General features: G+C 49.9%; 6 protein-coding genes across 6 annotated transcripts; 2 read left to right on the forward strand and 4 right to left on the reverse strand.

Annotated features, from left to right (window-relative positions):
- Positions 1 to 375: 375 nt before the first annotated feature.
- Positions 376 to 2,399, reverse strand: MIND_00787800 (uncharacterized protein; the record flags this gene model as incomplete). The annotated part of the gene is made up of 11 exons (XM_037364565.1): positions 376 to 387; positions 438 to 555; positions 605 to 654; positions 699 to 759; positions 804 to 832; positions 876 to 965; positions 1,014 to 1,195; positions 1,247 to 1,348; positions 1,396 to 1,633; positions 1,679 to 1,863; positions 1,916 to 2,399. 11 exons carry the CDS (start codon positions 2,397 to 2,399, stop codon positions 376 to 378), a joined length of 1,551 nt encoding a protein of 516 aa, XP_037220209.1.
- Positions 2,400 to 5,625: 3,226 nt separating this feature from the next.
- MIND_00787900 (uncharacterized protein) lies at positions 5,626 to 7,605 on the forward strand (the record flags this gene model as incomplete). Its single annotated transcript, XM_037364566.1, has 4 exons — positions 5,626 to 5,754; positions 5,809 to 6,573; positions 6,619 to 7,256; positions 7,305 to 7,605. The coding sequence occupies 4 exons, from the start codon at positions 5,626 to 5,628 to the stop codon at positions 7,603 to 7,605; spliced, it is 1,833 nt and encodes a 610-aa protein (XP_037220210.1).
- Positions 7,606 to 8,058: 453 nt separating this feature from the next.
- Positions 8,059 to 10,464, reverse strand: MIND_00788000 (p-loop containing nucleoside triphosphate hydrolase protein; the record flags this gene model as incomplete). The annotated part of the gene is made up of 6 exons (XM_037364567.1): positions 8,059 to 8,346; positions 8,394 to 9,007; positions 9,057 to 9,495; positions 9,560 to 9,670; positions 9,885 to 10,199; positions 10,243 to 10,464. The coding sequence occupies 6 exons, from the start codon at positions 10,462 to 10,464 to the stop codon at positions 8,059 to 8,061; spliced, it is 1,989 nt and encodes a 662-aa protein (XP_037220211.1).
- A 6,654-nt stretch (positions 10,465 to 17,118) lies between these two features.
- MIND_00788100 (uncharacterized protein) lies at positions 17,119 to 21,779 on the reverse strand (the record flags this gene model as incomplete). The annotated part of the gene is made up of 19 exons (XM_037364568.1): positions 17,119 to 17,361; positions 17,408 to 17,422; positions 17,472 to 17,614; positions 17,667 to 17,803; positions 17,851 to 17,933; positions 17,984 to 18,360; positions 18,410 to 18,717; positions 18,764 to 19,086; positions 19,133 to 19,323; positions 19,375 to 19,660; positions 19,711 to 19,725; positions 19,774 to 19,916; positions 19,972 to 20,120; positions 20,166 to 20,251; positions 20,305 to 20,666; positions 20,716 to 20,996; positions 21,054 to 21,379; positions 21,433 to 21,638; positions 21,692 to 21,779. 19 exons carry the CDS (start codon positions 21,777 to 21,779, stop codon positions 17,119 to 17,121), a joined length of 3,762 nt encoding a protein of 1,253 aa, XP_037220212.1.
- A 717-nt stretch (positions 21,780 to 22,496) lies between these two features.
- MIND_00788200 (Ribosomal-protein-alanine acetyltransferase) lies at positions 22,497 to 23,111 on the forward strand (the record flags this gene model as incomplete). The annotated part of the gene is made up of 1 exon (XM_037364569.1): positions 22,497 to 23,111. The coding sequence occupies exon 1, from the start codon at positions 22,509 to 22,511 to the stop codon at positions 23,109 to 23,111; it is 603 nt and encodes a 200-aa protein (XP_037220213.1). The 5' UTR covers positions 22,497 to 22,508.
- A 412-nt stretch (positions 23,112 to 23,523) lies between these two features.
- Positions 23,524 to 24,535, reverse strand: MIND_00788300 (uncharacterized protein; the record flags this gene model as incomplete). The annotated part of the gene is made up of 3 exons (XM_037364570.1): positions 23,524 to 23,624; positions 23,680 to 24,460; positions 24,515 to 24,535. 3 exons carry the CDS (start codon positions 24,533 to 24,535, stop codon positions 23,524 to 23,526), a joined length of 903 nt encoding a protein of 300 aa, XP_037220214.1.
- Positions 24,536 to 26,227: the final 1,692 nt, after the last annotated feature.

Genomic DNA, 26,227 nt, shown 5'->3' on the forward strand with positions numbered 1-26,227 from the left:
AGGGCAGGGGAGCCATGCGCCTAAAGGGCGGAGATAGCAAGGTTCACCCTCAGAAAGGACGACCTTTTTTCAGTTGGGGCATGGATGATGTTGCCATCAACCAGCTGCTTGATTTGTCACGTGGTCTACATTTTTTTCGTCTCGCCGCTCTGAGCCATCAGAGATGCAAAATCAGGCATCACACTCCACTTCTTCAAGTCTACACAATAACAGTTCTTCCTGAAGCGGCCAGGTTCGCCGCGGCCGTCCTTCTCTCGTCTTACATCTTAATGTGGGTAAGGGTGCGATTCCGTTGACCGCAGCGCTGAACCAATGCATTGTGAAGCCGTCCATGGGGTTCATGGACCACAACTTGAAGCCAAAGACTAAGTCTGCTTATCGGAACCGCTGTTGGAACCATCAGCCTTGAACCAAGTCAATAATCGGGATGACCCCACATTCGCCGTTGTGGAGAGAAGCCTCCTTGTCCGGAAGTAGTGTATCATGCGCTTGATGTCGGGTATGATGAAGAGCGGAGAGATGACGATCACGCAGGGGAGCGCAATAATCCAGAATCTGATCAACAAGTGAGTTAGGTTGAAAGACAGTCAGAAGGGGCCCGTACAAGACGTCGGTCCACTCGGTTGTCCAAGTAACACCATCAAAGTTCATACCCTTGATATTCGTCAGCAGAGGAACGAAGGGCAGAAGCAACGCACAAAGTACCCCGAGACGAAGGTTAGAGGAAGACAGATGATGGTGATCATAGTCAAGACACGCCTGAGCCCGTGTTAGCGCACCAAGGGGAAAGGGGGGTAGCATACATCGTATCATTCATCGAGTAAGATGCCATCTATGGCGTGTTAGTGCTAGTGATGCTGGGCGACTCTACTGACATTGAAGCTGTAGTCTGTCAAGCTGTCGCCAATGCCTGCAATCATGTCCAGAGTGCTGAGAATATACTCTGTGTGGTCGAACGTGTCGGCCTGCCGATAACATTTCAGTTACCGCATCAAAAACCGGAGAAAACCGACCAAATATATCTTGCTCTTGTGGCTCATGAACCCAACAATCTTCTTGCCCTTCATCTTAGGGTCACTCTGGTCGACAAGGGCAGCACATCGGTCAACGTCGTACCGCCTTAGCCCGTAAACAAGGGTCTTAATAGGCTCAAGCGTGCGTTTGTGCAGGACAAGGTCGCCAGAAACAATGTGAACTGTAGAATACAGCTCAAAATAGACTCCGGAAGACGAAAGTAGACGCTCACGTTTTCGCACCGTTGTTGGTTTCGGCTTGATGAGAATTTGGCGCTCGATGTCAGAGATTTGCTGGTGGTACGAGTCGATGACTTGGACAGCTTTATCGACGACTGGATAACGGATCAGAGAAGCCCCTAATTATAACCAAAACACACACCCAAACTTATCAAACTCTGTACAAGCAAGCTAGGGTCTGCGGACTGCCTTAGAATAGTGTCCGCACGGCGAAGTCGCTCGCTGATGGGCAGCGTGAGACCGGGTGGCGCGCGTTGGGTGAGGGAGATGACGGTGCCATCGCGGAACAGGAAGATAAACATGGGGGTAACCGAAACACGCAACGTGCCCTGCTTGAGAGCATCGATTTTGGCCTGCTCGATTTGTCGTTCCCGAATGGCCTGTGGAATAAATGAATATGTTTTCAGGATATGAAAGGTACCAACATTTTCGCTGTGTGATGCTGAAGGGTCTTGAGACCATTCATCAGCTGTGAATCCGGCCTTGTTGCCTTCGCCCTCGACGTCGTGGATGAGGATGCGGAGGAAAAGGTGGTGAAGGAAATATTCCGCTTTCGAAAGGTTCTCTGGACGCCTGTGTAACACGTCTTCCAGTGCCAACGGGTGAAGCTCTGGGAATTGACAGTTAGTCATACAGACGAAATTGTGCAACAGCATACGCACCATGCTTGAGAGACAAGGCTTTAATGACATCCCAGCTAATACCGGCGATATTTATCCACCTGACTTTGACCCAAGGTGGCCGCTGGCTTTTCGAGCTTTCACACCAGCTAACGAACTGCTTGTTCCCCATGTGCATGGACTTTTCCGAAACGGCAGAGTAGTCGACGACCTCGATTTGGCAGTCGTGTTGCACGGAACGGTATTGTACTTCCATTGAAGCACGGCGGGGGTCAACGCCAGGTTCAGCCCCAGCCCCAAAGGAAGCGATGATATTGGTACTGCGTTGCATGGCGATGATCTTTTTGACGGTCGAGCGGAATGTGTCGATAGGCTTGCGAGACAAAAGGGTATCTGTAGCATGGTGGGCATGTAGGGAGCGTTTTGAACGAGAACGGAGCGAAGAGCCTTCGCCATAAATCGGTGATTTAGGAGCCTCTACATGGAGTGCTTCTGGCGCTGACGTGCTCTCGCTCCCGCTCGACATCGTTGGAGAGGAAGAGAAGTGGGCAGGAACAAGGGTGAGGGACGGAAGCAAGTGGAAGGCCGATCCAAGTGATCAAGCGCCCGGGTTGCGTTGACCACAACCACAACCGAACCAAATGGACAGTGCCCTCTCGTCTGCTCGAACTCTGGGGTCGCGGCCCATCTTTGTCTATATATGTCGGTGTATAATACTTCAAACAAGACAAGCACTCGGAAGTCAAAGCTTTCTCCTCTCCGAGGTTTTGAACGATAGAATGCCTTCAGCACAATGGGCTCCTCTATATTCCAAGTCGACGGCGGGGAGGTTGGCTCCTTGGTATTCCTATTCATGGGGAGGTTTTCGCCGAACATTGCTGTCGAACGTGACCCTGTTTGTTATGTTCTCAGCACTAAGACCCACTCGGAGTCTTGCTTTGATCTAGGACGAGTCTGTTCAACCGATACAAAACGCCCGAGCTCATCACTGGCCCAGCAACTCAGTTCTTCCTTCTCATCGGCTCTCTAATCTTACATCGTCGCTGTGGAGGCCGCAAATATCAATGCCTGTTGTCTGTGGCCCGGGGAGCCTTTTACGTCTTCTTTGTGTCAGATAAACCGTGATCCAACAGCAACCACCCGTCGCGATAACCCCTAGGTTCGAACCAGCCCCGTTTTGACCGGTGAAGATGGGCAAGTCACGATCATCACCGCCGGAGGGGCTGGAACAGAATCACCGGCGGCTTAGGGACACGAAAAGAAACCGGGATGAATTACCGGAGTTATCACGATCAAAAAAGGGTGGTGGTCAAAATTCCAGATTTTTGCACATTTAAGGGGACCATTTGATAGCGCTCGTTAACGCGAGTCGCGCTATGTTTTTAGTTTTTTCTAAAATGAAGTATTTGGACCAGAATTCGATGATCTTCATTGGCCTGTCATCACAATGATGTCACACTTACTTCTTGCTTCAGAACGACGATGGGCTTCAAACGACAGAGAGAGGAGGATGAGGATTATGTCCCTCCACGGCAGAGGGACAAGAGAGCTACAAGACAGTCAACCCCACCGATTTCCCCGCCAACTTCTCCCTTTATTCTTCATCTCCAATCAGCAAATACACCAGTACCAGCAACGTCTTCCGAGTCCATTGACTATCCCATGTATACTGAGCCTCCAATCAATGAACAATACAACTCTCCTACTGCTCCCTCTCCCACATCTGAGCTGTTTCCTGACTTCCTGGCTGCATCGAGCTCTTTTACTCCACACACTCCCCAATTTGGACGTCGTGCGATGTCTGCTGAACCACTGTCATCGCCCATCAGACCGCTTGTGTTCTCGCCCGTCAAACCAAAACGAGGGCGGCCTGCCTTCTCACCCGAGACAGTGAGACTCAAGATGACTGTCCGTCAGCTTCGTGGGAGTCAATATACACCTGATAAGTGCTTGGTGGACAATGCCAACGAGCTTCTCAGCGTGAAAGCGGTACAGGCTAAAGAGGCCCAGCAACAGAAGGTTGAGAATGACCGTCAGATGCGAGCTCAAGAGCGTGAGGCGACTCGTCTGCTGCGTGAGAAGGAGGCAGTACAAGCATCTCAAGAGGCGGCACGAGAGTCTGAAGCTTCGGAGACACTAAAGGCGCATGGGGTGGTGAAACAAATTTTGGGGGATCCGGAAGATGGTGGCTTTGGATTTGGCAGTCTCAAACAATTCTTCGATGCGCTATGGCAGCCTGGCGGTGATCGTGCAACGTCTTCTCTGCTCAGCAAGTACGTGGAGAAACATGGAGCCGACCATGCTCGGAACATGTTTCGGCGCTCGAATCAGGCGCGCGATGATTATATCTCAGAAGAGCTCTCGCAAAAATTTTGCAGAAGGAGGGACGTGCAATCCAAGCTCTTTTGACACGGGAATGGACATGTCAGGGTTCGGGTCGGGCCAACGGGCCCTATACGGCCCATCGGGCCCTCACCACCCTTAGAGCCCTAGGGCTTGACAAGCCCTCATAATTCACAAGCTCAAAGCAATGAGCAACAACACTAATATCCCAGAGAAGGGACATAATCACGGATCGCGCTTTAGTCAGCCATCAAGCCATCATGACCCGCCATCAGGGATCATGATGCGCCGCCGGACGCCCTTGACAGCGGGCCCAATCGGCCCTAGACAACCACAGGGTCCAGGAGGGAGCTCCTTACTGTTGCATTGCCAAACACTCCTTAGTGTCGACTTTGGCATGGCTCCTTTCCAGAGGAATGGTCCCTGGGCTCCTAGCGGAGCGACCAGGGACGACCAGAGACATCCCCTGCTCCCTTCTGATCGACCCTCAGCGGGCCCGATCGGCCCCTAGCCCCCACAGTATATAAAGACTAGAGTATTACTCCTGTACCTTAGGTTTAGCATTGAAGTCTCTTCCTTTGAACCCTACTCCGGCCTGGTCCCCTAGAGCGGGGTTGCTGCGACCATACCCCAGGAAAGGGGCGTCTAGACGACTTCCAACACTCCAGGCTAGCTTGCCTCATTGACCTGAGCCCTTGGTTGGGCTGGACAGCTCAGGCTCTTATCTCTTATGTTCACCCTTGTCCTAGCCACTTCTTCCTGCTCTCTGGCCTCAAGCTCTGGGTTCCCCTGGTCGGGGCGATGGGAGGGTGCGGGCCCGATCGGGCCCGCATGTCACGCGTCACACCGCGCCGTCACGCGGTGTCTAGGAGCCACAGCGACTCGTTACTCCAGGAAAGGAGATATGTCGCCCCTTGGACTGGCAACCCTTCTCAAGCGCTCCAGGGGTCTCGGGCCCGCAGCCCCTGTTGCGGGGCGACTCCCCTCGACCCCCAAACCGTCGGGCGTGACCGCGTTACGTCACCCCCGCCCGAACGGCTTGTTCAACTGGCCCAGCCTATGCCTTGCCCTATGTCCTGGGCACCAACTCTACTAGGCAGCGATCTTTGGCTATGGACTCGTTCCCTTCAGCAGGGGTAGGAAACTCTAGACGACTACTCGTATCCTGTGACACCGCTGTCACACAACGTGACAGCGGGGGCGTCTCGAGTCGCCCCGAGTTGTCCCTACCCTGCTCTCTATTGCAGCAGTGGCACCATCTACGCTGCCTGGTTGCCGACCACCCAGCTATGGGGGTTGAACCATCTTTCCCACACTTGTCAGACTGGCAGGAGACCGTCACGTGGGCCCGGGCCGGCCCCGTTCCTGACAGGACAACCAGTGTAACCGACCTTCTCCAGCAGTTCTCGATGGAGGATCTAACAGTGCAGCTTGAGCAAGTCGCACCAACATTATGGGAAACGTTGGGTTTGGTGTCGACCCCAGACCAGTCGACACGACGTCAATCAAGTGGAGATAATAGGCGGGACAAAAGTCTGGTATGTATATTTTTCGGATCAGCCGACAGACTCAAGCTCAAGTTTTTGTAACAGGTTTTCACAACAATCTGCGCCCTTGTTAGCGTCTTGCGTTCACAGAAGGCCAACAATTTTCAGATGGTCGTTGGACTCTTTTTACTGGGTTCAGGGGCATCAAAAAGAGAAATCTCTGTCCTTGCCCATGCAGGTCTCTCAATCTCATATGCGCTCATTATCGATCACGTCAAGAAGCTGTCTACTGAGGGCTTAGTCACTATTCAAGAGGTGTTCCGGACTTTGATGGTCCAAATCGTATGGGATAATCTTAACATCGCCTTTCGTATTGCAGAACAGCGGATGGGCTCAAAGAACCATTTCGACAGCGGCACGACAGCAACTATGATTCCTGTTTTTGACCCGGCGACTGGCAAGCATGCAGCTCATGGGACTCTTCCGCTTGAAACAAACCTGTCCCGAGAGCGAACACTCCCAGTCCTTGATTGGACAGCAGACGACATATTACCCAGTCCTCAAGAAGCGGAGCAGATATCGCAGACATGCCTCTGGCAGCTCAAGCGAATTGCACTTGAGCATATTCCGGGTGTTACTGATGTGCTTCGTGAGTCGCTGGGCGAGTGTCCTACGGTCCATCAAATTCCGCTGCATAAGACTGAGCAGTATCCCTTACCTGCCATGAAATTGGACGAATCAAGTCTTGACGGTACGATCGAGGTCTACGAAACAATACTCCGAAATATCGGGGTTAACGATGAAGCACTCCGTAAACACGGAATCGTGTTCGATGATGGTGATTTGCTGACTGACTCGCTGAAGGAGAAGGTATATTTTCAGTCAGCTATAAAGTACAGTACTGACTGGTGTTAGTTTGAGTCTGCTCGCCGCAATAGCACCACACCAATTGCAGGATTTCGAGCATCATGCCGCCGATTTGGTCTTTTCCATGCTGAGATGGCAGGCTGTCGGCTCACTATCAACGAGCACTGGGGTTCACCAAACTCCGTATGGCCTGGGAGCTTATGGTGGGAGCACAACAAGCTCCTACACCGAAAGCCTGTCAAGGCTGGGTGGGGTAACAAGAAAGCGACTGATTGGAAGCCTGCTCATGAACTCCTTCAAATTTCTATTGCAGGTCATATTATGGATGGCTTTCGGCTTTATTGTCCCGACAACGAACTCGAAAAATGGGCTTCAAAGGCAACAGTTGCGCAATTCAATGAAGTTGCTGATTCTGTCATGCAGAAACTTTTTTCGACCAAAGCAATTGTCAAGCTTCACTCACAAGACAAATACGATACCGTGCTTGAGAATAATATTCTCTATAATCGCGACACCCTATTCTACATCGATTTTGTCCATGCCCTCAAGCAAGGCGACATTAGTCGAGTCGTGAATATCTTGCGCATCTGGACGTTAATGATGCGGTCACCGAAGACAATGCCTCGATATGCAGACGCCATGTTCGAGACACTTGTTCGCATCAAGCACTTTCCAGACAAACAGAGGTCAGCATTCATTTCCTCTATAGAGAAGGATCTATAAAAGTTTTGAAGGGAGCTCTACCTTGCAAATTGGCTGGTTAATCTATCTGGTCGTCCCTTCGGCTTCAAACCTGTCGACTTGCTACAAGAGCACCAGAATATGTGGGCGAAGACAGTATACAATGCAAAGAGTGCCAACAAAAACTGGAACTGGCTCGCGATGATTACGGTCTGTATTTACAGTCTTCGTGAAGCTATGCGAACAGTACAGACCTCATTTCGCATTCCAGCATATGGCGAGAAACATAAGAGCCCCGAAATCAAAGCCGAGGTTGCGATCATCACCGCTGCGCTGAAGGACAATAACATCTAAGCATATACAGCCAATCGACCTGCGAACGATCATATAAAGCCGGTTCGAGACCTGCTAAGGGAAGGTGCCAGCCAAGCTAGCACGCGAAAAGCCTTCGCGCGGTTTACACGGGACATCCGTCGCGCAAAGCGACACGGGTTTGAAGTGAATACTATGGAACAGGAAGCGGGAGAGGAGGATGAAGGTGACGAGGCAGAGCAGCACGAATATGATGCTCGACAGAAAGACCTGGAGATTGATAACGATGAGTTGGCGATGAATCCCGAGCTGTTGCTTGAGGCTGCTCGGGAAATGGCGGATGCGGCGTTCGCGGAAATGGATATCGGCGACTGAAGTATATCTCATTTCATGTCTCATTACAAGCTAGTCAACGTAATGTGTTCTGGCAAATCATCTGTCTCCTCTGAGTTTGCTCGGGAGGGCAGTTCTCCTGCAGCGATGATTGGGACAATATCAAAAGTTGAAAGATAATGGACTGACCCAGGAGGTGTTCATAACCGGGTACTCGATGCTCGTAGGTGAGGCGCTGTAACGCACGGTCAAAAACACGACGCAAATAAAAAGAGCATCGTTGTATATTTCCGAGTCCGGAAGATTGAAGGCGGTGGCATTGTCGAACATCCGATGCCAGTCGTTTCGATAATCCATGATATTTGTATAATGTGTTACCTTCTCGCAGAGTTTCTTGATGTTTGACATGGAGATGGGGTTCTGGATTTGAACATAGTAGCTGGGGTATCGCTAATGCTGATATCAGACAATGAGAATCAATACAAATTTCAGCGTACATTCTTCTTGGGTAGCTGTATGAATAGTTGACAGCGTCGCCGAGGATTGGGCTTCTTGCGCTTTCGATTGGACACGGGCAGAGCTGGCGGCTCCACCATTTCCGAATAAACAGCCTCGTAGCACCCTTGAAATACCAGCTCCAGTTGCTTTCGAAGGTTCTTGAAGGCATTGCGTTCCATAGTCCTCTGCTCACGTTCCGCTTCTTGTGTTTTGCGTGCCAGAGCAGCAGCATCCGGATAGAGGGTGACAATATTTTGAATAACGGAGACCACTCTGTCTCCGTATTTCGGTGCGAGAACCCAGTGGGTATGCTGACCAATAGCTTCAGAGTTGACGATGAGCCTAGCGCGTTTTGCTAGATCGTCGACGACAGCGTCAGAGAGAAGGATCGACCCAGAAAGGAAGTGCTGATGCGGGTAGAGTTCATCCACCAACTCTTCCCTAAAGGCCTCCAGCTTTGCTCGGATAGCAGCATCAAGCTCTTCTGAGCTCGCTCCTTTCCGCCCCGCCTTCCTCCCCCGTCCACCAACCAGCACCACTGTTTCCAACTCAAACGTGTCTGGGTCGCAGTTATCGCAGCATGGACCGGGAGGACATGAATGGGCCAGAGTAGCTGGTATATTCGGTGAGCATTTACTTCGCGACACCTAGCGCAAGCTTACCTTTGCTTTCGTTCCCAAAGAATCGGTCCCAGACTCGGCGACGGCATGCTTCTGTCACAATGAACTTGAGCAGAAATCGTTCATCTCGCAATTGAATCTCTGACTGCTTCTTCTTTTTAGACACGCGTTGCTGGAAAGACGGCCGGTCCACTCTCTCCTCGGTATTCTCTCCCTCTTGCTGGTCCATTTCCTCCAACGCCAACTCCCGATCGTGCCCTACCTCTTCCCCTTCATCTTCCGACCCTTCCGACCCTTCATTTCCAGTCTCGACATCCTCGCGTAAGCTTTCCGACTCGGCATAACAACGCGTCCTCATGTTCTTGGTGATATACAAGACCGCCTCGCCACGTTTGGTGAAATCTCGAGCACAACGACCGATTTTTTGGACTGTAGAGAGAAAGGTGCGGGGCTTCATCCACAGGATGACGCGCGCTCGATGCTGCGAAAGTCCATTCCCTGGTGGAGGTAAGCTCTAGTGAATTTGCGCTGCCACTGGCACTCACGAGGCCTAATGCATCTGTTGCTGAGACAGGCGCAGCTTCGCCGCTGGCAATTTGGCGTTTGGATGTCGACCTTCCGATCTTCATGAACATGTCGGTGATAAAATTCGAATGCTTTCTTGGGATCAAAACACGATGGTGCGTGGTCTCGAAGGAAATCCTGGATTTTTTTCGGCAGTCTGACGGTCATTTACATAGATTAGAGTTTGTGGAAACTCTTCGGGGGCCTTGATGCTATTGGGAAAGAGCAGCAACAAGTCGGCAAATGAGTCCGGCTCATTCTGCAGTTGCTGCACTGCAAGCGACACATTTGGTTTGCGTTCGACACCTGCACTTTGGCAGTATCTCGGGAAGTCCCAGGACATCCAAGATGTCGCATAACTTCGTCAGGTGCCGTGGCTGTTGCTCCTGTAATCGGGGTCCCGGGAGGCAGTCGCGCCACAAGCTCAACAATCTTGCGGTACTCTGGGCGAAAGTCGTCGGTCCCCCACTCGGAAATGCAGTGTACCTCGTCGATAATAAGGTTGATTATATTCTTTGTGAATGGTATGCTGTTTAGCACTTTCTCGTGGAATAGCGGCGTGAGACCCATCTCTGGCCCGAGAAAACCAACGCGATACTGATTTTGTCCCAGTTTCTTGGTCTAGGTAAGTCAATGAAGCAGTTATAGAAGCCTCCTGACATACAGTTAATGCCTGCTCAAGGTCTGGAGTGTTTGAGGTAACAGCTATGGCTGGAATGCCTTTGGAATTGAGCAGCTGGGCTTGGGCCTCTAGAAGCGCGACTAGCGGCCCAATAACAAGGACTATCTTGTTGGAGGCTTCGTCTGTGCACCCAGGCTGCCAGTAGTAGAAGAGGGCGAACCAAAATGCGAGGGTTTTGCCTCCTCCTGTGGGGACATCCAGCATGGTATGCTTGCCTTGAAGCACGTTCAGGCCGACCTTCTCTTGAAATGGGTGAAGGGAGGGGATGTTGAAGACACTACATAGTGTTTCTCTGGCGATTTTGAGTCGCCATGGTCGATAGAGTCAACGGGGACGAAAGGCATCGAGCAAGCCCCTAATTGATCAGCGCAGAAAGATTGCTCATTTGCGTCGTCAATTCTTGGAATTTCGAAAAAATAAAAACATAGCGAGATTCGCATTTACGAGCGCTATCTACTGGTACTTTAAAATTTGTGAAAATTCAAACTTTGTCCCAAGACCCTGGCTGAGTCATTAATTCCACCCGGTTTCGGCTCGTGTGCCTAAGGCGCCGGTGATTCTGTTCCAGTCGCTATCACAGTGACCGATTTTGTCACGTCCGCGATGCGACTGGTTCGAGTCTAGATAACCCCCTCCGCATGCAGGGGTGTATCACGATGCTTCTGCAAATCATCTGGCTGTCCCGTAACAATCCGCAACTTTCGGCGTTGGCGCCGCGGGAATGGGATCAAGCCATTACATATCTTTTGTAAGCAGTTCTTTATAACAATGAGCATACTAGATACTTGTTTATCTTTTAGTGAACCGGCTCCAATGTACTTGAGACACTAGCTATACGGCATATGCATCCCGAGTCGTGGACTTGGCTTCCGAGTCCTTGTGTCTGCTGGCCGGCATCACCTGCATCGGCAGTTCTTCTGCCTTCCCGGCCCGGAGCGCGCGGATCTCCTGCTCAAGTTGCCGAATACGGGCGCGGTCGCGGCGGCGCATGTATACATGACGATGGCTGTGATGACGAGAGCCAGGACAATAAGCCCAGCGATACACAGGCCAATGATGGCGCCGATGACCTCCGCACTGGTCGCCCGCTCGTTGTCCGAGTCGAAGACAGTGTCCCGCGCGATCTGCTGCTGTGAAGTAGGGTCACGGCCTGGGTCAACATGATGGCATCTACGGCGCTCACCTGTGTGTGGGCGCCTGCATTAACAGACACTGACTTGGACAGCACCAAAAGGGAGAGTGAGTAAGTAGCGTAGCGTGGCATTAATTGTTGTTCGTGAATCGTCAGAGGGTATGGGAAAGACTTGGGAGAGTAGGCGGCGCGATTGCCTTTTGTACACATCCAGAGCTAGGGCCCCCGAAGACACAGCCATAGCTGCTGTCGAGGGCTGTGCATGAACCCTAGGGATCGCTGGTGAGTCACATGTGCGCGACACTTGCGCGACACTGAGCTAATGATTCCAACAAGCCGTGACTACTTAGTAGCACAAACCAATTACTAGGAGTCTTCGGCACATGCGCCGTAGCCAATGACCTTGCTTTCTGCCCTAGCAGTGTTAGTATAACACCAACTAGTTTACTTTGTGCATATTATATCTTGTAATGCTAGCTCAAATTGAATAAAGCAACATGCATATTATATACAATTGATCATCCTTCCAACCAGAACCAACCCTGTTAGATTTAAGATTTTTTGTACAGATATTTCAGGTTACAAACAACAGATGAAAAATTCCATATATGATATCAGGAATTATGATAGGCATAGTATGATAGTTCTAAGATTTGGCCACTTCTGGTTCTATCATATTTTTATCAATACTTTTTATTGAAATAGGCTGAGATAATATGTAACTAAATTAATTACTGCCTTTGAAATCTTTTATTAAGTCCTATAGGATTAATGGATACCAATAAATTACCTAATAAATTCTAAAAAGTATTTATTTTCATTCTCAAATAATACTAGTATAACAGCCCAACCAGGCAAATGTCTGGCACTTCTCAAAATGGGGACTGGCACATCAGAGCTTTTGATGGTGTGATCATCAGTAGCACAGCCACCAAAATTGTGTCCACAAGAAAGAGATAAAGATTGCATTAAGTAAAAAGAGGTCACTAGCATAGTTTGAGTACAATCAAGTCCTAATCTTTATATTTGGTATAACTTTGCATTAGATACTAAGATAGACAGTCATAGACTGTACTTCTTTTATATGAGGAGGGCCTATGCCTATATACTAGTAAGATTCTAAGCTGCTGGAATACACCTCTACATGGTAAACTTGAGAGGAACTTGAGTTTGACAGATGTGGTGTGTCACAGGGTGGTGTATAACCCACCTGAAAAGCATATTTTGGATAGGATTTTATGGCTTCAAGAAAGCATGGCTTGCTAAAATTTTTGATGATATCCCTTAGAATGCTCTTATCTATGTTTTCCTCAGAACATATTTTTATTAAATGAATTACATCTTCTAATCCTGCTGTGCAAATCAGATCAAGAGCAGATATCAAAATTCTGCTCTGAGCAGACCAAAGACAACTATAAATGGCATTGATTTATGCAAAAAGCTGTCACGGATAAGACCTGGCCTGTTCACTCTGGCACTGGTATTGGGCCACTGTGGGCCGGCAACACACAGCACATGATAACAGGGAACAGGTGCCCCAGTAGGAAGGCATGGGAAGCATATGACTGAGAATGACATGTCGAGCTGTTGCCAAGCCCAACTCGATACAAGGAGACTGGGGAGGAGTGCTAGGAGGTTAGGAGTAGCACCTGGCCCACAAGGGATGTCCGATCGTCCCCTCCGTGGCCAGGAATAGAGGCAAGGAGGAGCAGGAGAGGCCAAGGGTGTCCGATCACCCCTTAGTGGGCCCACATATATAAGGCGCGATAGTGTACACTGTACTCTATTGCCTAGATTGTCTATTATGCTGCTTCTCTCCATGCAAGGAGGTACTGCCAACTTATCAGGCCCGAAATGACCTGATTCGACCCTGACACCAACTTTGACAAGGGACCATATTAACAGGCCCTTTTGGTTTGATTCTACTCAGCTCGCTTCACTTGTGGGCCCGATGATCTGTCTGTTCTGTTCTGGGCACATGTTCTTAGGAGAAGCCTTGTACGGTGATAAGCCCATTTTTGCTTTTAGTATTTATATCACCATCTTGTATTTGAGGGATTCACGGATTGTCCCACTTTACTAGGTGCATCTGGGGATCTAGCTCGTCAATCTATCTTGCTAGCTCTTTCGAAATAGTATCATTGTGTGTGTTGAAGGATTTATTGGTTAAGGGTTTCGGTTGCTGAATTAAAGAGTTCTAGTTGCTGTATTATTGGGTTTCAGTTGCTGGTCGAGAGTTTAAGGCAGTTAGTTCCTGACTCGAGATAACTCAGCGGGTTCAAGGTAGTTAGTTCCTGATCCAACGAGTATAAACTCTCCAGACATCATATTAGCGCTTCTCTATTGCAGAGTTTCATCAATAGTATGCTTTGGGGCACACAAAATCAAAGTTTTCACAAAAAGACTTGTATCTACCCTACAACCTTACACATCTGTGCCAAGGCTCTGTTCACAGGGGCCTGTTCTTGCACAAGGAGAAGACAAATTTTAAGTTTTGTGACTTTTTTTACTTAACATTATATATCTCTCTCTCTACAATAAGTGGAGTTTGGTTGTTTTTGTGGGTTGGTTAGTTAGAGAGCTCAGTTGCTATCTGCACTCCGCACTCATCAACGGTTCATGTGTAAGTGTGTGTGCAAAGAAGCAATGTCAGCCATCATCTGGTATCTGCTGAGGGACCTGCCCCCATCCTGTTGTCGCACCTGTGCCTGTGTTCCATGCCACAAAGATGGATGCTGACTGTGCCCTGTATCGCTTATCCACTGTGCCTTGTTGCCAGTCTCAGATGCCCTGCACCCCCACTGCTATACATTCTGCCACTCATCCGAGGGCCTTGACTGCTGCTGGCAGGCCAGGTGGGCATTCATAACCAGCCTGCCACTATCACCACCTAACCTACATGGGCTGCGGCTCTTACTCTCCCTACTTCTCAGTCATTATAACCTTACTCCCTTTGCACTCTCTGTCACAGATAAGACCTGGCATCCACTCCAGTGCTGGTGTTAGGCCACTACGGGCCTGCAACACGCAGCACGTGACAATGGGAACAGATGCCTGTAAGGGCAACCCGGAGGCCCGAGATCAAGGTCCTAGTAGGGGAGAATCTAAAGAGAAAAAACTCTGAGGGTCTGCCTGCTAGGTAGCTGACTATATACTGCTTGTCTGTAGCTGCCACTGTCAGGCACAAAAGGCCTGGCCAGCGTCACAGGTGAGGTCCCAGGGTGACCGTCGGGAGGGTGTTGACAGATCAGTGATTGTGTGGGCAAGATGGAGGGCTGGAGCAGAATTGAGACCAGAATCGGACCAGAATTGGAATTGTCTCTGAGAGGCCAAAAGGAAGGTTCCCCTGACAGTCCAGATGACTGGTATTGCATGTAGTGGTGTCAATGACCTGTGTAAATCTTCTATGTTCATGACCATCTAGCTTTCCTTATGAAGAATCCCGTGTTTTTGAGTAGGATAAGTTGATAGCTTGGCTTCCTAGCTTTTGAATGACACTCATAACTCATATCTTATATGTGTGTGGCCTTAGCAGTAGTTGTCCCAACTCTCCTGGTACAAATCCAGTATTCAGATGTCCAGTTCCTCGTCAGTGTTTTAGAGTCATCATTGATTGCAGGTCCAGGCCCCAATCTATTGAGTTGGTTTTTCCCCTTTAACCATTCCTTGGCACTCTCAATCCTTCAGCAAGATCCGAAACCATGTTCCAATGATGTCAGTTATCAATACCAACAGAGATAGGGGTACCCCTTATCTAGGAGAAGTCGACTTCAAGTCTCCAGTGCACACTAAACTGAATATGCCTTTTGGTTTACACTCCCTTTGGGTATTTTGTATAGGATTGGATAGATCCTAGCTGTTAGGGGAACCTCCATTTCGGCCCCTCGAAGATGACTCCGATTCCGGTCCGACTCTGGCCCCGACTCTAGTCCAGCCCTCCATCTTACCTGCACAATTACCGATCCGTCAATGCCCTCCCAAAGGTCGCCCTGGGACCTCGCCTGCGGCGCCGCCCAGGCCTTCTGTGCCCAACAGTGGCAGCTACAGACAAGAAGTATATAGTCAGCTCCCCAGCAGGCGGACCCTTAGAGTTTCTTCTCTTTGGATTCTCCCCTGGTCAGCTTCATTTGTATTTGCTTACCAATGTTCATGCTTTGGATCCTCCTCTGCTAGGACCTTGATCTCAGGCCTCTGGGGGTTGCCCTTACACTAGCAAAGAATGAGCCCTGTAAGCTTTGCTTGGTCAAGAATTCAGGATCACTGAGCGCGATCTGATATATTTCGACTGGTTCTTTGGGAGATAAACTCTCTAGTTGACTATTTGGGACTCATGTCAACTCTGAGATGTGCGCTAAGCAACAAAATCGACAAAAATAGTTGTTTCCTGATCTGTCCCATGTCCCAGGCTGCGGCTTATCAGTGCCTCTACAGAGAGTATGCTGCCAGGTACTAGTACACTCATATCATATGCCAGATGCACTGGACAGCGATCAAATGGAGGACTCAGAGGGCCCCAAATTCCAATGTGTCATGGTGAGTGTCCTCTTTATCCTACAGCAAGTGACTGACATGTCCCCATGACAACTGCAGTCGGTGGACCCTCAGTGCGACGCTTGCTGCGACGAGAAATCTTTGAATGTAGAATAGTTCCAGTTTTCAGCCTGAAGCTGCAGGGACTCAGAATGCAGTGGAGTTGACCAGGCTTATTATACAATTTTCACATACTACACTATGCCAGCTCGGCCACCCGTTCTTAACTGCTGTGTAGTCACCCCGCTCGTCGCTGTCCTTTACCACGGGCCAAGGACAGCAAAGTCCAGCTGCCCCCCAATCTTGAATGAGCCATGTTTCAGAGCAAACCGAGCAGCTTGTGCCAAGCCAACAATATCGCGAGAGTTGGTGTGGGAGCCACGGTCGGAAACTTCGGACCGGCATTCTGGTTTCATCTGAGTCACAGTTACATCATGTCTATATACAATGTTTTTGCTGTATATGAAATACATAGTAGTCTTTGATATATTGCACAAAGAGTTTAGACAAAGAAAAGCTGGCTGCCATGTGAACCCCCATTGGGTCCACCATGTGGGCTGTCAATCAGACTCCCATTTCCCAGCCGCCATTGCCGGTGTCATGACCATCTAGTTTTCTTTATATAGGCTGGCTCCTGTTTTCTTGGGTGTAATAAGTTGATGGCTCTACTTGCCAGCTTTCAAATGACACCCATAACTCATATCTTGTATGCATAATATCAGTGGTGGTTTGCCCAACTCTCCTGGCACAAATCCAGTGTTCAGATGTCTAGTTCCTTGGTAGTGTCTGTTGATTGCAGGTGCTGACCTCACTCTATTGAGTTGGTTTCTCCTGTTAAACCATCCATTGGCCTGATACTAGCATTAGAGAGGATGGGCCGGGTCTTATTTGTGACACATATTAAGCACTTAGATATAGTTTTCTGTAGCTAAAACCACTGTCTACATGGGCTTTGAAGTTGGTTGAGTTGTCTTAACTTGTCTAGATAACTGAAGCCTTCTAATTGGCTCTTTCTTTTTTGGTAATCACTACCTCCTTGTATCATAAGTTATACACCCAATATATAGTAAGTAGTAGTAAGGATTCTGTTTAGGTAAATACAACAAGTCCCAGCATATCACAAGGATTATAATTTCTATAATAAAGAACTACTTAAAGATACAATATTTAAGCTTATAATTATACGGATAGATGGCTTAATCATCCAACAGCCGCACAGTCACCATTCCCGCGGCGCGCAAGTTATCCTCGGTTGGCGTCACCACGCGGTCTAGCGCCAACGCTGAAAGTTGCGGATTGTTACGGGACAGCCAGATAATTTGCAGAACGTTGAGCGTCGTGATACACCCCCCGCGCGAGCTGTCCGACTGTGAATCATGCCAAACGAGTTGGAACGCAACGACCAGCGAGACAGTTGAGGCCACAAGGCCAGCAAAGACCTTGAAAAGTCAGTAGTCGCTAGGATGGATAGGCAGGCGGACATACCGCAACGAGATTGAGCTTAATTAATCAGTTGTCGCGCTGCAAAACGATAATGATAAGGACTTACCTCAAGCCGCGCAGTCAGGCTGTCCATCTCGACCAACACAGTCTTTCGTTGGAGGTCCAGGGTTCTGCTGTTCTTGAACGTTGAGTTCTCATGTTCACTAAACTGATATCGCAACTGCAACGGCGACAGTACAACGTGGCCGGCTAAGACGAGCTCCAGACCACTGAGATGATATAGAGAGTAGAGTCGACTCACCAGCCCAGAAGAAAGAAGCAGCAAAATCTGCCAGCGCGTTTTCAACGTCGTGGAGATACACCGTTTGCATGGGAGATGGAGGGGCGGTACTGTTCTTCAGCCATGACGGGTCAAGCTTGAGCTTGTCCATGACAAACCTGAGCCAACGGGTTATAATGCATCATAAACCCATCTATGGACTTACAAGTCCATGATTGACAGCATGTCGATTTCGTTCGAGGGCAGTGACAACGGAACAAAACTAGAGTGAAAGCTGTCAATCATCCACTATGCACCGTCAGTTTATAATAAAGCCAACAAAACTATGCGGCGCCTACCAGCCCACTCTCCATCGGCCCCCGCGGATCAGCAACCCGCTCCGCGACCGCAATACCAGCTGCTGGATCGGAATACGCAGCCCATGTCGAGCTTGTCTTGCGGATATTCGGAGTCAGACTGTCGGGCTTCAGCAACGTTGTTATCGCGTCCACGGTCGCGTTTTGCTTGACAATTGAACGCGAGCATTGAATGAACTGGATGGATGAGACGGTACCGTTGAGATCGAGCGATTCAGGCGAGAACTTTACAGGATTTCCTACAGCTCCCGTGGAGTCGACGACGTTGGCGGTGGTATAGAGAATCAGGGACGGCCATCCAAGATCCGACTCTACGTCGCGTTGGTCGACCATTGCGAAGGATGTCAAGATGTTTGGACCTAGCAGCAGACGTGAGATGCGGGGGAAAATGAGGGCATGAAGACGTGCCTGATGGAGGTGGGGAAAATGAGATCTTCTGGCCATTTTCAATGTCCACAGAAATATTCCATTTGATGTTGGGCAAGGTGGGTAGAGTAGCACGCGTCAGCGAAACGTTTGTCGGGAAGCCACAAGTAACGTCAAACCCAATCGCAGCTACGTCAACAAAGCGAGAACGACTTGTTGCGGTGGAGGTTCCCTCGCTGAGAACATCATAGAGCGTGTTTTCCCTTAATCCACTTCGAGTCATCGAGTCGTTAAGGGCGTCCCGCCATACCATAAACTCGCTAATGTCCTTCAAGAATTGCGTGCTTCGACTGCAAGAATGAGCAATCTGCTCCAGATACGATGCGGTGGACCAACCTTTTCTCATCATCTTGTGAGGGCCATAACGGCTTGCCTAGTGTCGTCACAGGAATGGTAGTTGTGAGGTTGAAAGCTTGTACGGAAAACATGGAGGGAATCGTCACATGTAGCAGTGAGAGGACCCCGAGATAGATGAGGACTGCGAGTGTTCCGTTGATTGCGGTGGGGACAGTAAATTGATTAAGGATGGCCGCAAGCGCCGCGCCGAGGCCACTCCAGGAAGATACCTGGTCATGTGTGGCGGAAAGTGTCTGTTGGATGTCGAGCAGTCGCTTCAGCGCAGCCCGCTGAGTCAGGAAAAGTACCAATGCAAGATAGAGCTGCGGGAAGGTGAATCAGAGGAGTGTATGTAGCGTGTTTACGCACAGTACCAATGCTTGTTGAGAGGATTGTGACCCACAAGGACATTGACTGCTGCTTTGATAATGGGAAAGTACACCGATGTTCGGTATGGTTGAGAAGGACGACGAGGAGAATCGCATGAACGAGAATCATCGCAACATGGAGTCCAAGGCAGATGAGCTGATCTCTGCGTGAGTACCGCGGCTTATGCGTATCTGTCCAGTACACATCAGGAAGAATGATATACGTGGTAATAGTGTACTCACCAGAAGCAGATCCAGGCTGCTTTGTAAAGTCTCGCGAAGCCTCGGCTTCTCTGTCTTGAGCGAGTTTCAAGTGGACCATCCCAGCGCGGCGAAGCCTTTCGTTACTGGGCTTGTGAATTTGGACCAGCTTTTTTTGCAGCTCGCTGTGCCGTTGTGAAAGCCATAGCGTCTGCAGTACACCTGGAGTATTGATTTCGCGCTGTAAAACAGACTCCTCGTTGGTTTGCAGTGCATACCGCAGTGCTAACCCGCAAATCAAAATAGAGGCAGCTAGACCAATTGATATCTACAAGGATTTCATTATGAGTGCTGTCAGAGCAAGCGGGAGATATCCACCGCGATGATATTAAGCTACGCTTATTATTCACATATCGGACTCAAGGTGAAACAGGAACACACCTCTAATCTGGCTTGCAACACGTGTGCCTGTATCGAAGCCGTGCCAGCACGCAAAGTGGGTGAAATGATGTCAGTATGGCCATCACTGGCAGCTCCCAAGTGCATCAACGATGACTGAAAAGAGTTAGGAGTGACGTGTCCAACTGCAGGATAGCGCGTCAGCCATCGGACTCATAGAATACAACGTGTGCCACTAACTCGTCCAGAAAGTTGTTGCCGCCAGCTCAGAGAGCGCGTTCTCTATGTTGTGAAGATATACGGTCTGTATGCTGTTGACCACATTGCTAGATGTATTCTTTCCCGAATAATGCCAGGTTGGCTCGAGCTTGAGGCGCTCCATGAGGAATCTGGAACGTTTAGAAAGAAAGCGAAAAGAAGGAAGGAGACCGTACAGGGAGGCAGTTGATAGTCCAGTCGAAGTTTGAATAACACCGGGGGCTACCGAAGAGTCCGGCAACGCGTACAGCAGATCAACCCACTGGTAAAATGAAGGGGCTCAGCGAAGACCATGGTTAGACGCGAATCACATACCAGCTCGTCATTTTCAACTACACTCATTGTGTCATTGCGGATAGGTCGCTCCGGTGACCAGACATCGGTATAAGGAAGCCATTTAGAGTGCGTCTTGTAGAGGCGGGGGCGAAGGGATTCCGGATGAATCTGATTGTCTTGAAGTGAAATGGTAACACGCTGGCTAACTAGCTCGCGAGTACAAAGGATAAACTGCAGCATGTCGATTTTGAAATCGCCAATGCCCATGGGCTCGTCAAGGTGAACCACGCCTCCGTCGGGCAGCCTTCCGCTTGAATCGACTATTTGATTGGTGGTGACAAGTATTATTGCGTTGGTCGGTGTGTCGTCGATAACTGGTCCCAATATGGTTATATTTGGACCTAAATCGAAGGTAAATATCATATAAGTAGCGCATCCTACATAGCTCACCTGTAGCAGACAGTCGCGTTTTGGTGCGTATTCCACCTTCACTGCCTAGATTAAAGTCCCAGGCCCCCGATCTAAAGTTCGCCGAGCCCGGGAGATATCCGCAATTGAAAAGGAATCCAGTTGCTGAAACATCTGTGATTCCTAGAGGTAAGTCGGGATTGACGGCATGATTGACAGTCTCGTAGAGCGACCCGTTAAAGAGGCCCATCCGATGGGACTGGTCTATATTCGACAGCCACGGAAAAAACATAATGGAAAGTCCGATATATGCACTCATACCACTGAAGAAAGACAAAGATGAGCACGAGTTCAGAGCGACAACAGCTACTTTAACGCACGGATCCTCCCGCAAGGAAGTGGGATAGCTCGGCAGCCCCAAAGTCGATACAACGCCAGAAAATTGTGTGCCATTGAAGCCTGCGACGGAGACCAGTGCTGGAGCACTGATTTGTAGAATTGATACCCCGCCCAGGTATAACACGATTGAAAACGAAGACCAGATGGCCGCAGGAGCTGTCCGTTGACGATAGATGTTGAGGAGAGAGGAGCCGAGACCGCCCCAAGAGGCAATGTTATCGTTTGTCGCGGTAAGGGTTTGTCGTGAGTGAATGTCGAGGAGTGTGGCGAGGCGTTGCGTCACGAATACAGCGGCTGCAAGATACATCTGGCCCAGAGTTAGTAGTATGACCACGTGGTCAGAGGTATTGGACGTCGTACCGTAGACCAGCCCGTCAGCAGTGCAGTTACGAGAAACGCGATCATCGACTGTTGTTCAATTGGGAAAGTAATGCGCCGCTCGACGTGCCGCCGTGCCAGAGCAAGGAGAACGACGTGAGCGACGACGAGTCCAATGTGGAGAACGATGGACATGATATTGGTCCAGCGAAACCAGCTCCTTCTCCTCGACCGCGGTGTCATACAGACTGCGAAGAAGTAAATGAGTAGGAGAAAACAAGTCAGATAGCGCAGGACGGACCTGATGACGACCTCGACAGCAGAGAAGTTGTCGATCCGTAGTCCGACTTGGATGTCCTGAGTGGGTGTGTATGCATTTCCTCAGCCATTTCCTCATCGACCTAGTTCCCAGCCTATTACGCTGCGTCAACGTCCAGAGGGAAAAGACAAGCCAAAAAAGAGAGAGAAGTGACGATGACAACTAAGTAAGGGATAGGATAGGATAGAATCACCGGGTCTACATACCTAAAGGGTGTCTTGTAGTATGTTACGTGTGTACCTACTCTCCACCGTTGTGATTGTGTGTGGTTGAAGGGGCAGGTACACACTTAACATAGTACAAGACGCCTGCTAAGCATGTAGTACGGCCCTCGCTCTACCCCGCTACGCCTTCCGGTGCTTACTTGAGTATCATGCGGGGGGAGATTCATTGGTGGGACACTACCGCATGCCTAAGCTGGCCCTAATATCAAACAAATCCAAGGCTGGCACATGTTCTCTCCAGTATAAACGACTGCGTTTGTAGCGGCGAATAGAGTGATAGCTTGACGGTACACATAAGTCGGACGCATTCGAAGGAGCGCCTGCGGCGCCTGAGACTGAACTTGAAGGTGAGCATTGTTCCTGCACGAAATACGACACGTTGAGCTATGGGGTTTTAGTTGCAGGCCAACGCGTTGAGGAGAACATACTACTGACTCGGATTGTCTGCGCTTGGGCCGGTAGACTCGACTGTTTGTTTCTTGAGCTCGTCATCTTTTGCGGCTTTAAGGCGTGTTTATAGTCCTACAAACGGTCAATATTCTTGTCGCCAGAATCTGAGTCATAACCGCACCACCATGATTCTCGACACCACTCTGGCCTCCAAACTGGGTCGTATTCTACTTGTCCCGCCAACCGAGGCGGACGACAAGCACGTCGGCATCATTCGGTCACTTCCGGAAACCCGGCAGTACCTTCGCTTCTTCCCCCCACACTTCAGCGCTGCGGATGCCGCTGCCCGCCGAATAGCACGCGAGCCAAACAAGTCCCTTGTCGACATCCACATCCACACGCACAATGGGGACTTTGTTGGCACGACAGGGTATTTTGGCGTCGACCCGACGAGCGGGAATTCATGCGAAGTGGGTATTCTGATTGCGCCAGCTTATATGCGTGGAGGGTATGCGACAGAGGCATTGCATACGCTTCTTGAATATATCTTCGAGAAGCGAGGCTTCCACCGCGCAGAGTTACAGACGCGTTCTGACAACGCTCCAATGCGTGGCTGGCTCGAGAGTGCGGGAGCGACTTTGGAGGGGATTCGGCGGGGAGTTTGGACCGATCCAGACACCGGAGAGTTTAGCGATTTGTGTGTCTATGGCATCCTTGATGAGGAGTGGTTGGAGACGGTGAAAGGAAGGTTGGAGGAGCGATTGAAGCGGTTGGAAGATAGAATTTGATACCCGCTTACATCAGCTTGTTCTCAGAATCGGACGGAGTTTATAAATAAAGGCAAATAAATTGCAAGCAGTACGAAAGAGCGACATAGAATGGATGTGAAACAGAGCTGTTGAAGTAGAAAATAATATAAGGAAATAAATAGGAGATCATAGTAGAAAACGCGTGTTTGTTTGTGAATGTTAAGTGGGAATAGCCATATCGTCTGTGCCTCACTTAAGTTGACCGCAGATGAGAGACGAAGATCGATATGGTGGGACGGTAGAAGGCGAGGATATTAATACAAATGGTGATTAAAGGAAGGAGGGCATGAAGCGGGAACTGGAGGTGTGGTTGAAGCATGAGTCGCCGTCGCATCTGAGGTTTTTATCATCTGCAAGTCGTATTCTACGCCTAATGCACCACTGAGAGAGCTCAGAATGGTGGGGCTTCTGGCGTTATGACGGGTAATGGATCTTGGTTGGGGAAGACGGCTTGGGCCTGCGACTGGTCCACTGGTCGAGCTTTCGGTGTAGCTATATGGATGAAAACGCCCTGATTCGGAAACCGGAGACCGTTGGACATGGTCACTGGGCCTAGAAATGTGTCGTTCCAGTGGGAAAGTGGCCGGCATCCCGAAAAGAATGCCGCCATCTTGGGGAGTTGGATAGGTATGATCATGTTCTGCTCGTGCCGGTTCCCATCGAGGCATTTCAAGATAAGAAGATTGTTGATCACAGGAAAATGGAGCAGGATCGTCGTCCAAAGCCAAATCAAACAAGCCATTGGCCAGCGGTGACAAGGTCGCAGGTGGCGCGGGGGGAGTTGTCGAGAAAAGAAAACTACCCGACAGGTCGAACTCGGCAGTATCACCCATAAGGTCAGGCAATACTGGCTGCAGCTCGTATGGGGACGCGAAGGACGGCGATTGAGTGAGTGCCGTTGTTTTAATCTCAGGTGAAGAATTATAACCTGAAAGTGCGACTCGGAAATTCCAAGCGTGCTCCAGTTCTGCGGGGGTGAAGAGATTCAATGGAGGCAGGGTCGCGTTCATATCATTGTAAGGAGTGTGGTTGTTTGGAAGAGAAGTCAAAGGTGCAAAAGGTAAATTGGTGTCGTAGTCAACCGTGTTGAAAGGCGGAAGTGTCAGCAGTTCATTATTGAGGACCGCGTCAGCACCTGCTGGCTTAGAGTACTGTCGACGAAGAAGTAAGTTCTGATCTTGACCAACAGTTGGGTGCGAGTTACGCCGTTGGCGGTCGGGATGTGGTGGAGATACCTGTTCGCGGGGGTCAAAGGTGCCTGCTACGCCTTGGGCCGATTCGGGGGTAGCTAACTTGGGTGACCCCCACCTTGTGCCCCAATAAGGCATCTATATCAAGATTATTCAGCTTTCATGAAGCCAACATATATCTGAAACACAAACACGGTCGCGGTATTCACTCATGTGCTCCGGGATCGGCTTATTGGTGAGCTGACCTCGTCGGATTGGACGACGCTCGGACAATATAGCTTTTCTCTTTTTGAGCTACATCATCTACCGGTCGATCCCCTGAGTCCTCCCGCTCCCCAGATTGATTTGGCGTAACTGCTTTGTCGATGGTGTTGGATGACGGTTTCTCTGACATGAACAAAAAGAAGCCTGGAGTAATCCAGAAAGTAGGAGGGCTAGACGCGCGCCTACGAGAAGGTACTGAGAAAGTATCTCCCAAGTCAACCTGTTCTTTTAAAGTGCTTGCGTCGTGGCTGGATTTCTGTTCGCTCCTTCACTGCCTCCGCGAGCAGCCAACCGCCAGTGACGCGGTAGAAAACACGTTGTCGGATATTCTGGAATACGCCCGTATCCGCCGGTCGCCTGCAGTAACAGACACCCACTACGCACGATTGCCTTTTTTGGGCATACGAATGGTGGCGCATTGGGATGGGAAAATCTTAGTCAGCAGAGGACATCAGTCACTGAGCGCAAAATCAGCGATGACGCGCACCAAGACAGAGGCATGCTGTCCTCAGAAATTCCAACTGGAATGACAACGCCCACATAAGCACAGCACGTCTCTGCGCAACCCCAAGTGCGGTGTGACTTTTCTGTTCCACGTTTCGCGCTCCATTTTCGCCTGGCTTGAGGAGCACCTTACTACGGTTCATTCAAGACAGCTTCTGGACTCAAACACCATTGCGGAGGTCAAGCACGGCCTTGGGTGTCGATATCCCTGGCGTGCGCATCTGAAAAACACCGTGGCTAGCGGAGCCGTCCCCTATGGTGATTTGCGGCTTACTTGTCGCAACGTTGTGACTCGAGAATGTGTACGATATTGGCTGTCGAGAGGGTGAAACAGATATGCATAGCCCAAGGGAGGAGGCACTGACCGACGTAAGGCCCGGGCTCCCGCGGAAAACAGGCATTGATATTTGCAGCCTCCACAGCGACAATGTAAAATTAGAGAGCCGGCGAGAAGGAAGAACCAAGTTGCTGGGCCAGTGATGAGCTCTGACGTTCTGTATCGGTTGAACACACTAGGTCAAGACAAGAGTTCGAGTCGGTAGTGTTGATAACATAACGAACAGGGTCACTTCGACAGCAATATTCGCCGAAAACCCCACCATGAATAGGAATGGAATACCAAGGAGTTGACCTCCCAGCTGTCGACTTGTCATGTAGAGGTGCCCATTGTGCTGGAGGCATTCTGTTTGAGCTTTGAAGTTCACATCTTGGAGAGGAGAAAGCTTTGACTTCCGAGTGCTTGTCTTGTTTGAAGTATTATACACCGACATATATAGACAAAGATGGGCCGCGACCCCAGAGTTCGAGCCAGAGGGCACTGTCCATTTGTTCGGTTGTGGTTGTGGCAAGGTTGTGGTCAACCATCAGGAAATTTGCAGTGGGCTGATTTGAGATCGCCAGTACTGACCAGCAGTCCCATCACTGGTAGTGCTGGCCAGTGTGTCGCCCGCTGGTGAGCTTCTGGCCATAGCTGATCGGACGCTCACCGCCGCGTGCGACTTCAGCCCTTACATACCAGTTTAGCCCTCGTCTGGTGTGTATCTCGCGAGCCCGAGTCAGGCTTCCCACCCGACAGGCCATGGTCTGTCCATGCCAACAATATCTGGTGCTCACTGTCGATTCTTCGAAGCTTTCCAG

Source organism: Mycena indigotica, assembly GCF_014461135.1.
Source record: "Mycena indigotica strain 171206Taipei chromosome Unknown Mind.scaff0006, whole genome shotgun sequence".
Classification (NCBI taxonomy): domain Eukaryota; kingdom Fungi; phylum Basidiomycota; class Agaricomycetes; order Agaricales; family Mycenaceae; genus Mycena; species Mycena indigotica.